This window comes from Augochlora pura, chromosome 7 (assembly GCF_028453695.1).
Source record: "Augochlora pura isolate Apur16 chromosome 7, APUR_v2.2.1, whole genome shotgun sequence".
In the NCBI taxonomy this organism is placed as follows: domain Eukaryota; kingdom Metazoa; phylum Arthropoda; class Insecta; order Hymenoptera; family Halictidae; genus Augochlora; species Augochlora pura.
Genome location: NC_135778.1, coordinates 19,560,869 through 19,576,008, shown reverse-complemented (window position 1 = coordinate 19,576,008; position 15,140 = coordinate 19,560,869). Strand labels below are relative to the sequence as shown.

The following is a 15,140-nucleotide window of genomic DNA, read 5'->3' as shown; positions in this document are numbered from 1 at the left end:
AATAAAATAAAAATAAGAAGTTAAATACTGTTTCATTTTAAAAGACTTACCCACAATAGCTTTGGTTCTCCAATTCCTGCAGACTCGGCACATGTGAATCTCACACCAGATGTATAGGAAGCTTGTATGGAAATAAAAATAATAATTTCAGTTTTGTTACTAATGGTAAAGAAGTTGTTTAGTCATATGCATTACTTACTATTTATACATTTATCACCATTCAAATATTGTAGTCTTATAACGTCTCTGCCATAATCAAAAATAACATTAACTAATGATCCATAACCATTGCTGCCTTGACAGACAGCCGAACCATTACAGAAAGTTCCCCCTCCGCATATATTTATGCTATAATCTTTTCCTTGCTTGCTTTTTACCTGTAGTATAGACAACATATGTATTCAGGTCAAAGCCATCCAAGTAACTCCCCTCAACGTAATATTACAAAATCGAAATTTACTGTTACGCGAGTTTTTTCAAAACGTAACAGTTTAAATATCGATAATTTTTTAAAAATCCGGAATTTATTTATAAATACATTCGTGAAATATTGTAAGAATTAGTAAACTTACATGATATATTGGTTGACTTTTATATAAGGAGGATAAATCACATTCATGTAAAAGGTGATCTCTTATAATGCAAGGCGAGGTCCAGTTTCCCATTGCAGCTCCACATGTTATACTTGTTTTCCATTCGAAAATATAAGTACAATCTTTGTAAGTCTTAAACTCTGGAAATCCCTTAAAAAGGACAACAATGTAATTACGTAACTACCAATCTAACGTAATTTTTAAATAAAATTCACGTATTCTTACCTTATCACTATAAACATCACATGGAAACGTAAAATTTGAAGAAATTAATATTGTAGGGTCTTCATGACAGGGTGATCCACCTATATAACGTAATACTGTATCACGACTTGCACCCAATACAGGACTTTCTTTTGGAAATCCTAAACTCTAACAATGAATAAAGAAAATTTTATCTAACAATTATTTCATAAATTTTCTTTGGTTTATAAGAAAATGTACTTTTAAATAATATATGTTATGTTTAATAAACCAAATTAAATTTCAAATATTAGCTATAAATGAATTTATTCTAGGCATAAATTTAGGATGCATGAAATTTGAAAAATAAATGTATGTAATTATACAATAAGATCTGACTTTGTTTTCATAAGTTTCTCAACAAATATTACACATACAAAGCAATCGAGTCCCTGTAGACGATATAAATTTCATCCAAACCTTTTCTTCTGATATCTATAATACTGGAGATATTTGAGGTAATAATAATTACTAATTTATTTTGTATCTACTTACTTCATTTATATACAACTTGTTCGAATTTAAAGTAGCTTTACAGACTGCACTGCCATGTGCACATGTTAAGCTTGGTACAGGCACCAATGGTCTGCATATATTTATGTGATACTCCGTTTTGTTTACTTTCACAACATAGTTATCATCGGATTTGATCAGTGAACGTAAATTCATCTCGTCATCGTCCATTGCAACACACTTGATCTATAAAATAATCAATTGTATTAATCATGTGTTTAATTCTTATAGAAAACATCTGTATATAAAATCATTTTAAAAGAACTATAATAGATGGTTATAATAGATAATAATAGATAACCTTTTCCTCACAAACAAGGCTAGTATTCCAATGTATAATTAATTGACAAGACTTCTGCTCTGTTATGAATGGTTGATTAGAATCTCGTTCAGCTCCACACACAAATAAAATAGTTGTATAATGTTTCTGTCCACTGTCGCAAAGATCTCCATTTGTATAATTCAAATATGGCCCACTTTCTTGCCACATTAAATTTGTATTGTATTTTCCCATAGATGTGCCATTCTTTATGGAGCATATACCTAAACATAAAAATATAATTAAAAATATTGAATTACTGATAATTATATCTATCAAGAATCTTATAATGAGTATATTCAAATAACCTGTTCCTGATGTACATTTCATATTTGTAGGTGGTTTACATACTCCGAACTTATATTGCATATCATTTTGTGCTGTAGCATAATAATCCTTCGTCATTAAAGGTTTTAAATCATACCTGTAATGTCAGTTACTATTACAGCTAATTATGGTAATTTTAAATGAACATAACTTTTATAACGTTATGTTTTTTTTTTATCAAAATGAGTACTATTACAATTTATACACTTCTTTCGATTAGTTGCAGATATGCTAATTTAATTATGTAATATTACGAAAGTTACGTTCATTTAAATTTATCATAAAAAAATCACACAGTTTCTATATTACAATTATTAAAACTTTCATTTAATAGACAGAATATTTCAATTAAGCTTACATGGAATTTGTAAGGGGATTAGTTACTGTGCATGTGCCAGCAGTTGCTGCACTGTAACTACGCAAAGATTCTATGCTGCAAGCAGCTGCTGTTTTCCACATTATTTGATAGTGACATTCTTCAGCTCCTCCTACATATTCTGGATTTGTATCCTAATATACATATATATATAAATAAAAAATATTTACTTATAAGTCACATAGAGATCTTCAAATGCATTGCATTATTTAGAATTATAAGTTACCGTAGCTTCTAAATCACATATAAAAGAAATAGTAGTTTCAATATGTGGTGCTGCAACATTCTTATCTTTACATAAGTCTCCACTTTGATATTTGAGTTTTAATTTCCCATCCTCAAAAAGTGGACCTTGTGTCACATCACCCAAATTTACATACCTGAAGTAATAATGTATTATGATAATATCATAAAGCATACATCAAATTTATATTCTTTGAAAAATAGTAATCATACTCGATTTTTGAAGAATTTTGATTTTGAGAATTTTGTTTCAAGCAGGCTCCTGATTGTAATTGGCATAAGGCATCATGTTCAAATATCACAGACTGACAAACATTTAATATAATTTTTGGAAAATTGTGGTTACTAGTACGAATAGCATAATTTGTTGAGTACAGTGTTAATGAAGAGAGGTTATAGTGTGATCCATTATTCGATACTATACAAGGTGTTTGTGTTCTTGGACCACAAGCATGTGCAGTCCTCCATAATAAGTGGAACTGACAAGCATCTTTCTGTAATTATCAATAATGTATAATGCAGTAAAAATATTGACTATTAAAAAAGCTAATACTTGTATATACATACACGAGGACATAATGCAGGAAGAGAATTAACAGAATAATCGCACTTCATATGAATAATTACACTATATCTATCTTTTTCTGTACAATTAGTGCCTGTAAAATTAAATAATATTCTCCCATTGCCTACTTCTACTTTTGGTGGTGATTTTCCTAAAATGATAACATAAGACTGCATTAATAGAGATAAATTAATATTGATTGTGATACTCTAAAAAATATAAAAATGTAAACCTATTCCTATTTCTTTTTTGTTCTTTATCAAACAAATTTGATATCCATCTGTTCCATTGCATTTTTGTTTTAATGGTATACATAACTGTATTCTCAAACTTTCATTTAAATAATCATTATGTACAATAACATCTTTTGCAGGATCCAAAAGACTTGTTAAATTGTATTTGAAGAGGTTCAAAACAGGTTCTTGAATTATGCAAAAGGAACTGCCATTACCTTTTGATGTATCCTGCTTAAAAAATAAGTAAATAAATATATATTTGTGCACAAGCACTTAGTCTTATGCATTTACTCACTTTATCTTATTTAATTATTATTATTATTCAAATAATTAAGAGAAAAGGAATTATCTAGTTAATTATAAAATGTATACGTACAGCAAATACAGCAATTACTGCAAACCAATAGAGATATATTGAAACGGTTAAACTATACATTTCTTTTCGTTATCTGACTGTTCATTAATCACATTGTAAATAGTTATGATAGTTACAAGCATAACAATACAGGTTCGCTTTTAGGTGTAGAAAACAAACGTTCATTCAACGAACTGTAATCTAGAGATTAGAAGTTTAAAACCGCTTTATTGACATGGTTTTAAATCGATTGAAAGTTCCGTTTCCTTTAGGTTATTCTTTGAATGAATGACAGTTGAAAAATAACGGTTACAGCAGAAAAATCTCTACAATTGAGAATAAATAAAAGATATATAGATAATAATGTACGTATTATATACAGAACGGCACAGTCGCAGAAAAGTTTGCGTGCCGCTTGTGAGGTAACTGCGATCACGAAAACGTTTAAAAAAGCAACACTTCTATCCAACACTGTAACATTTGTAACCTTGACAATGTTTAATCGACATACAGATAGTGTTGTCGTTCCTGCAAATTGATGCGAATATGCTATAGTATGTTACGAAAACGACTTAGATCTTAGACGTATAGATATGTGCATGCAATGCATTTTTCTGTCTACGGTTCTGAATTACCGACCCTACAGATAATGTTGTCACAGACGTGGTATAGAATAGACCATTCTCATCATGGGCACAGGATGTGAAACGAAACGAAAGCAGGGCACAAAATTTCGACCATATTGTGAGGATGTGGCAGGTAATAAAGATAATTGAATTTTCTATTTTATCGACAATTTTTAGTATTAATTAAACTGATGGATTATGTAATCGCAGACTTTCTCACAGCTGTAATCAGTCTCATCTTTTTTGGGCTCTAGAATCCTTTTATTAATTCGTATCGCTCAGCATTACTGAAATTTTACGGGAAAAAGGCACGTTAACAGGTAGCGAATATGTATCATGTATATTTTATTTGGAGACAATAAACGTGTACGGCGCGAATATTTAAACGGTGGAAATAGTATTTATAAAACGTGTACTATAGAATTAAGACATTAATAAATTTATAAGCTTTACATTGTTTCAGGCCTTGGTGAATAACAGTTCACAAATTTTTTAATATTTACAGGTAGCTTTTAAGTCGCGTCTAGTAAATTAATACTACAAAGTACGGTACAATTAGTCTACTCTACGGATAGACTAATTGACCCTGCGTACTTTCCACGATATAGTATTTAGTTTTGAACCGTACGATTAAGCCCTTGTCGTACTTTAACGAGTCAGACTCGTGACAGCGATTTCTAGTAATATCCTGTTAAGTATGGTTGCTATTCCGTTCTTTTAAGTTGGAATAAAATTCTGTCCTCTTGTGAACAATATTTCATCGTTCTAGTAAATGTAGATATACGATAAATATAAATTTTCTTTTTCTCCTAAGAACTTATTACAATCGAAAAGGTGCTTACCATTGTAACTATGAAGAAAATGATACGGCAAGGGGTCAACAGTTGGTTTTTCATATATTTATTTGTCCGATATTTGAATGCGACTCTTAATCGCGGCAGAAAACTGTATGTGCAGTACATTTTTATGCGTTTATATGTTACCTACCCAAAATGGAAATGAAGATTGCGGAAAAGAAGCAATCGAACAGATGACGCAGTCAAAAGGCAGTCCTATGCGAATCGTTGAACAATGGCTTGTACTGTTGATACTTACACTTGAAACATATCGCAATGAATAATTGCTTTGTTCATTTATTATTCGAGAGAAAATACACACATCAAATATTAAAACAACAAGGAACATCATATCAAGAAAGTACCGCAGTTGTTTTGGACGGATTTTGAAATATGACTCTATTAGACACACTCTAACCTAAACTAATCGTAGAGACATTATAACTATTTACTTGGCAGTCAAAACATTTGCGATTGCGACTTTTGTATTGTTTGAAGGTCGTTATTTGATATTGTGTAACGACCGCGTTTGTGTATCGATTTATCATCGTGCAAGCTGAAATCTTTATTGCTTTTCTTTACATATGCATCTTTCATTTTCGTTCGTTTTTATTCCTCTTGTATTTCTCTTTGATGAGAATATATTCAGATTGGTCAATCGAGTTATTTCAACAAAATCTCAACTTTATTAATTAAATACCATACATTCTACTGAATATTCTACCGAATATCCTACCAAAAGTCTCACTATACATTTCACTACATCACTAACTCAAATCATATGTACGCACCCGAGAAATCCGTATAGATGCCATGCATGAGCACTGGTGACTTGGGTACAAACTGTTGCGTGTCAGATGCGCGGCGACAAACAAATCAAACGAAGAGGAAACTGATCGCCTCGCTTGCGGCTTCGTATATGTAACATTTTTCTGGACAATAGTCGATTGTGTATTTTTTTTTTTGTAATGGTGGGAAGCACCAGGCAGTGTAGATCCTACAATGCTCGAATTTAAGGAAAAAAATAACAATCCAGTGAACACTGTGGGCTACAATTGCCGTATACCGCGCAATTTACTGCGATTTAGAGGCAACAATTCTCGGTTTGCAAGGGTAACTTTATAAAACCGCGATTCGATCGATAGTCGGTAACCTATAATCATGACGCTTGACAGTGAAGAAATTGTAGCATTGTTTCTTTCCCTTGTGCCTGTTGCGACGTTTCGATTCATTGTTTATTCAAATGATACACGATTAGAAAAAGATGCAATTGCAAATAGCTGGGAAGCAAAGAAACCTAAGACGAAAAGTTTTAGTAGTTTCCCAGCTTAGACGCGAACGAGCAGTCAACGGTGATGGATAATCTAAACGATCATCATTATACAATGATCAGGGTTTCCCTGTCGTGTATCGGACTGTGGCCGTACGATCAAATATGGTCCGCTTATATGAAAAGACTGTTCTATATATCGCTGATATCGTCTGGATTTGTGTTTCAAGTATTGTTTTATTTTTATTGATTAATTAAGATATAATTTACAGAAAATTAGAGCATTATTGTACAAGTTCATTCAAATATTGTGAAAAGTGCATTAGTAATTGATTGATTATATGAAACAAGAAGTTCATTGTGTTCATATAAAGTTAATGCGTAATATTTTCAAATATATGTTTATGGAAGTTGTTCGAAATAAACTGTTTCTAGCTCCGATACAGCTATCGGAAATTCGGAAGAATCTCGTTTTACTTGACGTATCTTGAACTCTAACGCCAATTGCTTATAAAACAAACATAATCAAATCGTACACGGAAACGGACCGTTTATTATTTTATCGTGCTGCTGAATGAATCGTTACTGTACTTATCGCATGTTTTAAATCACTCTATATATTGTACATAAATGATAAGTATATATTCGATGTCAGAGAATTTCTGTTTACTTGAAGTTTATTTTTATTGGTTGCAGGTGAAAGCGCTATTTTATTTTGAGAAATTAAACATTAATATCATATTGGATGCATTGACGAATATGCTCTTTACTGTTCTAGTTTTAGTTAAGCACGTCACATTTTTATGGCATATTAAGAATGTAAGTTGTAATTGTAGCACTCCGCGCTTAGCAAGCGTCACAAGTGATCTCATGTTTTTATCTCTCGTCTTTCGATATAATCGTCGATGTAGTGGCCTAAGATAAGCAATGTTGAAAATTCAAGAAAATAATCGATAACAGAAACTTATTTATCATTGAAAGTGTCTTTGGCATTTAAACTGTCAATAGGTTTATCATTTGCGGTAAAATTTTCAAGAATCATGCGTTAAAGTATGCCGATTTCTAAATGTTTCAATAACAAACTATACTTGTAGACAGGGTGGGCTACCAAAGTACGGCCACCTAAATATCTCCTCTAATTACGGAGGTACATAACATTTTTTTTTGCTATTTCAATGGTTTGGAAAAAGCTATTATACTGCAAAAAAATCTTTTCCTAAAATAATTTTTTTCGAAGTTTTCAAGGTCATTGATGTTTTTTTGCTTATAATTGTATAATTTTTTTTATTGAATTGTGAATCTTATGTAAAAATACATTCAGATATGTACATTATATGACCTTGAAATGACCTTCGAAATCAAAAATTAAATAGAAACGACAAATTTTTGTCTATCGAGATCTTATTGATGAAGATATCGTCAGGGAATCTGTAAGTATAAATAAACATGTTTACTATCACGTAACCCCATCATTTTGTAATACTTTTTTACAAACCTATTTTTAAAATTGTCATTGTAATAAATGTTCGAAATAATGTCCCTCCACATCGGTACATTTTTTGAAACGTACAATAAGAGACTCTCTGACCCTTTGAAATGTTGTGAGATTAATTGCAGCCCCAGCTGTTATTATCCTGTTTTTCATGTCCTCTGGCGTTGTTGGTTCTTCAGAATGGACAACATGTTTTAAATGTCCCCACAAGAAATAATCCATAGGCGTGATATCCGGTAACCGGGCTGGCCACGCTACATGTCCAGTACGTCCAATCCAACAATTTGGAAACAATGTATCTAAAACTTGTCTTGCACGACGTGTAGAATGGGCTGGGTAACCATCGTGCTGCTACCACATTCTTCTACGAATGTCTAATGGTATATCATCTAAAAGCATCTGTAACTCATTTTGCAGGAATGTTACGTACTTTTGCCCATTTAATGTACCATTTATAAAATAAGGACCGATTATTTGATTGCTCAAGATACCGCACCAGACATTTACGGTGCAAGGTCCCTGTCTATCCACTTGTCTTAACCGCCGTGGATTTTTCGATGACCAATAATGCATGTTTCTCAATGTTTATTGTACGATGTACATGTTTATTTACACTTACAGATTCTCGGATGACAACATCACAAAAAAATTATACAATTATAAGCAAAAAAACATCGACGACCTTGAAAAAAATTACTTTAGAAAAAGATCTTTTTTACAGTATGATAGCTTTTTCTTTTTTATTTAGGTGGCCCACCCTGTATATTAGTTATAATTTTCGTCTTTGAAGGAGATTTTTCTTTCATTGTTAAGTGAAATATGGCCTGTTTCAATTTCTTGTAATTTGATTTGTCGAATACAAACAAAACAATATTTTTATCATCGATAACTATCATTTACCGATTCTAAATGATCTTTCAACTTGTTTCATTGATAAGTATTACGAACAAACGAAAGATGTTTCTATCGCCGAACACTGTCGTAAGCAACAAAAATAAACTCCCGTCGTAATTGGCAAGAGAAAATAAAATAAATTTGCGCCATTAATAATCATTATGATCAACCGAAATAGGCTGTCGAAAATAATATTTACTAAAAAAATGAAATGATTTTCGGGATAATTAGAATTAATATCTGTATCTAAGAACATTTTTGTCGTAAAAGTAATCGTTGTATTATAATATTTTTCATATTATGTTGTAATATTTTGTTCTATCACTGCTTTGGTGAACTATATGGTGTGAGTAAATCTGAAAGGAATAAAAGCTAACAATTTGTTGAGCGTAACTTAAGCAAGAGCGTTTGATTTATTTATTCTTTTGTAGATAAAGCAACTTCTAGATATGGTACGCAAACATTGGAGAGACATAAATGACGAATACGAAGCAAAAATATTATTAAAAAACGCTGATAATGGTAAATTTGTAACGGCGAGTTTGTTTGGTAATTATGTCGTTAAAAACGTTATTATCAAGACCGTGCAACAATGTTTTCCATGCTATATTTTTATTACAGTCGGAATCCATGTAGTATTAATGATTTGTGTAATCTACGCGACTATAATGTATAATGTTTTTAATTACTCGTCAACAAATGACGAATACGTTATTAATTCAAATATCAAATTGATCTACACTAAGGATGATGAAAAATATTATTTGGTTTCATTGTTACACTCATACGTTGGAATAATCATGGGGTTAATCACTCTTGCTGGGACAGAGGGAATAACGATCATGTACAGTTTTTACATTCTCGCGATGTATGAAATACTAAGGTATGATAGATTATCCAGTCGTAAAATTATTAAAATGCGTCATTAATATAGGCACCAAAAATACTGTGAGCTCATGAATTAAATGAAAATGTAGTCTCATTGATAGTGGAATAATATTAATTTTTTACCTGGGTATATTTCTAATACACTAACTCTATTTTTAATAGTCACAGGGTAGTAAACGCTTTCAATAATGATAAAGTTATTGATATAGCTCTAAAGACAGATAGATGGATTATACAAAAATTAATCGACGTTGCAATACTACACAGACATTTATTGCGGTTAGTACCAATAAACATTCAGAGGCAATGATTGGGTGTCACGTATTAACTTCAGTTTAAGCCATTATCTCTCTGTAATTTTCTGTATTTCACTTTATAAAGGTTTTGCGGTGTAGTGCAGCGGGTGGTTGAATCATATTTCGTTCTGCTACTTTTGGTAGTAGCCTCTCAAACCATGAACCTTCTACGTGTAAGTTTAAACGTTCTAATAAATGGGCGAAGGTAGTCAATAAGTAAATAACTCGTTTTGCTTGTGGAACATCCGAATAGAAATATTAAATATTTATTTTGGCATTTAATATGTATTTTTAACATTGAACCACCTCTCTAATCTACGAGTATCAGAGGGAGGGAGAGAGAGAGAGAGAGAAAATATCCAATTTAAAATTGTCTATAAAATACGGTAGTGGCAGAATACAAAGCGGTGGGAAATTATTACGTGTTGACTTGGAAAGTATTTTGTTCAGCAAAACAACCAACAGAAGGGGGAACATAACCTTAATAAACCTATAACTGTTATACGGATGCAATGCATTACGCATGCACCTCTTCACAAGTCAACTCGCCACGTTCCCTCGACTTTTTGTATTCCGCCTAACACCAATGTGACCATTTACCGAAGGTATAGGAGCGTTCTCGCAGCGCTGTCATATCATATTTTATGATTTTCTTCCAAAAAAATACAACCAGGAGTGTTCATTATTTATTGTGAGTTAATTATTTGTGTACATCAAGGATTTTTTTATGATTGTCTAATACTATTTTCCCTTTCTTAGAGATTTGATTATTATTTTTCGTGAAAACTACAGAGTTCCGACCCACGGTTATTTCGAGACTATTGTTCGTCTTGACGACTGCTATATGGTATAAGAATGGAATTTGATCATGAAAATCAAGGTTAATTTTGCGGTTAATTTTCCGTGTGAAATCAATGTTCGTGACGTAGAATTCCCAAGACCGTGTAGTCCCTTTTTAAGCCGGTTACTCCTCATACAACGCTGCGTGATATCGGCGTCTTTTCTTGGCTACACGAGTAGCTACGCATATCCTGTTCCATGTGCACAACGCTGTAATATGTGGCAGTCTGAAGAAGTAGAAACACATAGTAAACCGGAACATCATACGCATCTTTTTCAAAATGGAAACCATAGGACGGAGGAGATTCACTTATTGACTGGCCTTCGTAGCATTTGTGTGTATTACAAGTTCATACCAAAAATGTCTTGCAGTCCAGAAATGGGAGTCCTGAGGTCATTTGAAGTAACTTTTTCTTTAGCGAAAATGCAATTCGCGGCTTTGTTTACGAGTTGTTAACGAAAAGCAATGACCAATAAGAGGCGAGTTGGACAGTTGCAATATAGTCTAGCAAGTGAACTAAACAGGTTTCGACCATAAAGTGCGACAGAAGAGCAAAGTAATAAATAGTTTAACAGTTATAGCCATTCAAATTTTCTGGTGTGAAGTTTAACCCTTTGGGGACGGAGCCGCTCGACGGGCGATCGTCACTGTGGACGACAGGTATTGGAGCGCACAGTAAGGAAAATATTCACGTCGCACGTTTGCGTTATAAAAGCTAAAGCTTTATTCAAATAACTTTTTCATAAAATCCAACAAAGTCATAAACAAACAAATTTAGTCGTGTGTAGGATGTCTAAGATATGAAAAACGTGTAAAACTTTGCTGATTTCTCTGGCAGTGACACTGAAAGACTGACTTGACAAACTGAAATTCGTTCTGACCCTACCATGGTCTCGCATCGAAAGTTTACATTATACGGAAGATACGACTTCATTACTAAAAGTCTATAATTTCATTGAGAGGCAACTATACTTCTTAGGCTAGTATCCCCATGCGTATGTTATCGGTTAGGATGACAGACGTACGTGAGAATTAATACGCGAGACATACAACAATAGCGCGAGAATTGGGCGGCTATATGCCGACACGCGTCCGCAACGGCAAAAACGTTTGGGCGGCTATTTGCCGATACTCGTCCCCAAAGGGTTAAAACTAAAACTTTTCCTTTGTGTTTTCTATACTTTTCACCTCTCCAGTGTATATTTCAATTGATTTTGTCAAGAAATTTTTGACAAATTAGTGCGCCGTCATTTGATGCGCGCTCAATCCACATAATAAATGACGTCGTTAGATGGCAGCACGCAAAACATAATTGTGGCGGACCCACAAAGCGTAGACGGTTGGCACTACTGCCAACCGTCTTGATACCCTCAAAACACTAGAGGAAAACTCCCTCACTTTCCCAGCGGTCTTTCCAGTGGTCTACGCTTTGTGGGTCCGCCACATAATGTGACGGATATAGATAATTAACGTTTTCCACTTTATCAACAATTTTTAATATTGATTACGTTTATAAATTATGTTAATAAAGTTTTTGCTACCTTGTAAACTACTACCTTGTAAATTCAGTTATTATTGTTTCTTACCAACAAATAATTTAGTTGATAATGATCTCAGGAATCCCCCATTTCCGGATTGCGAGATATTTTTAGGATACCCAGCAAAATGGTAATAATCTACGAAATGTGAATTTTGAATTAAACAGTTGGTTCGTGTTGCTGTCCAAGCACGAGGAATCACGCACATCTTACCACCGGCAGCTATTGTCATCGGAGAATTGTACTTCTTGGCTGTGATAAATTCTATGGGACAAATGATAATCAATAACAGCATGAAATTCTTTTTAGATACGTAAGTCATGTATATTAATCATACGAAAGCAACATATTATTGAGTATAAGCTACTGTCAATGGATTACACTTGAATAATATTCATTGCAAAAATGCATTGAAACATGGTTAAACAATTTTTCTTCTAATTTTAAACCATATGAATTTTACATTTGTTTCATTCGTGATTCCACAGTTTAAACAATTATATCTGTGATTGTATGGAATTATAAAATGGTAATCGCTATTTCAAAAATATCGAATTTATGCTTTAAATTAGTCTATAAAGTGTAAGATTTACAAATTTATATATGCAATAAAAAAAATTCGACCGATGTCCAGTATTTAATGCACATGCATTCGTTAACACAACGTAAGTCCGCAAAATGTATATAATACTATATAATAATTACTTCATAAAGCTTTTTTTCTAATTTTTTATCCTGCTTATGCCATAATTTGATATAAGCAAAAGCACAATAAAAACAATTAAATTGTATTATTTTATTTAACCTTAAGTAGTTCAGAAATACTTGTAAATGATGCAATATACATAATGTGCAGTTTCCAAACAGTACAATATATTCGGAATTGACCACATGTACGGGTGAACAATCATAATTTTGAAATACCTTCTTACGTATCGTTTCGAGATAAACACGTACAGAGAGTCTCTCAAACGCTTCTAATAAGGAGAGTGTACAATCGCAACTATTAATTCTAGCTATAATTCACTTTATTGTTATTCATTGCTATTTTTAGGATCAATAGGAAGCATTGTACTCAATAGGTCCCTTTTCTTTCCATCCGGTATATATATTTAAAGGACTGTTTTGAGGATAGTTTCTTTTTCTTTTAATGTTTTTTTTTAAATAAGGTGTCACAAAATGTACTTGAAAACTCCAAAGGTGTGATTTTTAGGGTCATTTGAAACAATTTTCTCCTTAGCGCAAATAGTATTCGTGGCATTGTTTATGACTTATTAACAAAAAATAGTAATCAATGTGAAGCGAGATCAGATGGCGCGAGCGGTCGAAAACAGTCAGTGGAACTGCGATGCATTGAACGTGTTAAACATCGAAGACTATTAAAAAGATTTGTATTTTATTTGTTTGTTATACAGATATGCTTGCTTATGGTACGGAAGGTCTGTACCAGCACAAAAATGTTTGCTATTCATAATGGTTCACAGTATGAAAGAATGTGCATTCCTGGTTGGCGGTCTCTTTTGTCCGTCTTACGATGGATTTACTACGGTACGCGAGCAACTAGTGCAATTTATATTTGTTATCGAACATTTGATCATCTTCTTAAACGTTTGTAAATCTTGATTTGCAGATTGTGAAATTATCAGTGTCTTACCTAATAGTTATATACTCTCTCCAGATGTGAGTTTACAACGTTACATGTTTCCAATTCCGTTCCGCGGAATTTTTACATAGAATTCTTTTCGTGGATAATTACAATTATCGTGATTTTTTTGGTATGTATGAGAGATAATATAATTATTTTTTTTATAAAGTCAGTTGTATCGCATACCACGAACTATATACAAACAATTTACATATAAACAAACGTTTACGAAATAGTGACATATTGAATTATATCATGAATATGTTTTGATTAGAATTAGAAACATGTGATTTATAGTAACTGTGTATAAATCATATGTCTTGTATAGCAATTAACGTTCGAATCTGCTGGCATGTTCCAGCAATTATTATCTCTAATAATTTTCTAATAATTTGTCTAGTAAGTATAAATTCCTAAAGATAGAAATGTTTGACCACTATAAGGACACATTTGCAGTTCATGGATGTATGTTTATCTTAATTCATAGTATTACCTCTCATACTATACACGTTTCACTAATATTGTGTATAGTGTTTAGAAAGTAGAGTGGTTCTGAACTGTTACTTTATTAATCTGGCTATTAGCAAGAAATTGATTAAGTAGAATATATCTAGTCAATTATAAACTTCTATAAAACTTATTCAGAAGATGGTATACAAATGATTTTTGTTTCTTCCTACTTCACTACTTTAGTTCTAATTAGATTTGTTCATATTATTATTATTATTATTATTATTATCCTTTTTTCCTCTAATATTACATCTGGGTTTTAATTCGATTGACGGGCTTAGAGCCAAGTCTAACCGTTGTTTCAATCTATTGTTTTTTATGTTTCTAGTTGTAGGAACGACCTAACTATTTGGCATGTTTTTAGTATTATTGCTTTTTGAATGTGCATGTGTGTTTTTTCCTTTAAATTTAACTTGGCTAAGTTATCTGTGAATGAATATGGTCTGATTCCTGTGGCTGATATAATGAACGGTAGTACTATGACTTTCCTTATTTTCCATATTTTCTATATTTCAATTTTGAGATCTTCGTATT

At 32.3% G+C, this 15,140-nt stretch overlaps 2 protein-coding genes across 5 annotated transcripts in view; one reads left to right on the top strand and one right to left on the bottom strand.

Annotated features, from left to right (window-relative positions):
* Lerp (lysosomal enzyme receptor protein) overlaps nucleotides 1-4,408 on the bottom strand; it is a 34,109-nt gene extending 29,701 nt beyond the window's left edge. The window contains exons 1-13 of one of the 3 annotated variants that reach the window (XM_078186684.1): nucleotides 3,792-4,408; nucleotides 3,412-3,643; nucleotides 3,182-3,330; nucleotides 2,828-3,108; nucleotides 2,598-2,751; nucleotides 2,354-2,505; nucleotides 1,977-2,092; nucleotides 1,651-1,892; nucleotides 1,332-1,535; nucleotides 819-965; nucleotides 573-743; nucleotides 200-377; nucleotides 51-121 (exon numbers count right to left, since the gene is read on the bottom strand). In XM_078186684.1, coding sequence (XP_078042810.1) covers nucleotides 51-121; nucleotides 200-377; nucleotides 573-743; nucleotides 819-965; nucleotides 1,332-1,535; nucleotides 1,651-1,892; nucleotides 1,977-2,092; nucleotides 2,354-2,505; nucleotides 2,598-2,751; nucleotides 2,828-3,108; nucleotides 3,182-3,330; nucleotides 3,412-3,643; nucleotides 3,792-3,851 — 2,157 coding nt within the window. In that variant the 5' untranslated portion in view covers nucleotides 3,852-4,408. The remainder of the gene's footprint in view (nucleotides 1-50; nucleotides 122-199; nucleotides 378-572; nucleotides 744-818; nucleotides 966-1,331; nucleotides 1,536-1,650; nucleotides 1,893-1,976; nucleotides 2,093-2,353; nucleotides 2,506-2,597; nucleotides 2,752-2,827; nucleotides 3,109-3,181; nucleotides 3,331-3,411; nucleotides 3,644-3,791) is intronic. The other 2 variants (XM_078186683.1, XM_078186682.1) reach the window with 2 other exon arrangements.
* A 5,145-nt stretch (nucleotides 4,409-9,553) lies between these two features.
* Nucleotides 9,554-14,725, top strand: LOC144473100 (uncharacterized). 2 transcript variants are annotated; one of them, XM_078186687.1, is made up of 6 exons: nucleotides 9,554-9,771; nucleotides 9,939-10,055; nucleotides 10,177-10,245; nucleotides 12,619-12,764; nucleotides 13,867-13,999; nucleotides 14,082-14,725. In XM_078186687.1, the coding sequence occupies exons 2-6, from the start codon at nucleotides 10,002-10,004 to the stop codon at nucleotides 14,133-14,135; spliced, it is 456 nt and encodes a 151-aa protein (XP_078042813.1). In that variant the 5' UTR covers nucleotides 9,554-9,771; nucleotides 9,939-10,001; the 3' UTR covers nucleotides 14,136-14,725. The 2 variants fall into 2 exon arrangements, with proteins under 2 accessions (XP_078042813.1, XP_078042811.1); XM_078186685.1 differs by having other exon boundaries at nucleotides 10,158-10,245.
* Nucleotides 14,726-15,140: the final 415 nt, after the last annotated feature.

Bases quoted from the DNA above. Each gene is read 5' to 3' on its own strand.
- LOC144473100 (XM_078186685.1), top strand. From the start codon at position 9,557: ATGTATAATGTTTTTAATTACTCGTCAACAAATGACGAATACGTTATT. The intron at 12,765-13,866 runs GTAAGTCATGTA...TTTGTTATACAG, and splicing joins ATGAAATTCTTTTTAGATAC to ATATGCTTGCTTATGGTACG. The intron at 14,000-14,081 runs GTACGCGAGCAA...CTTGATTTGCAG, and splicing joins CTTACGATGGATTTACTACG to ATTGTGAAATTATCAGTGTC.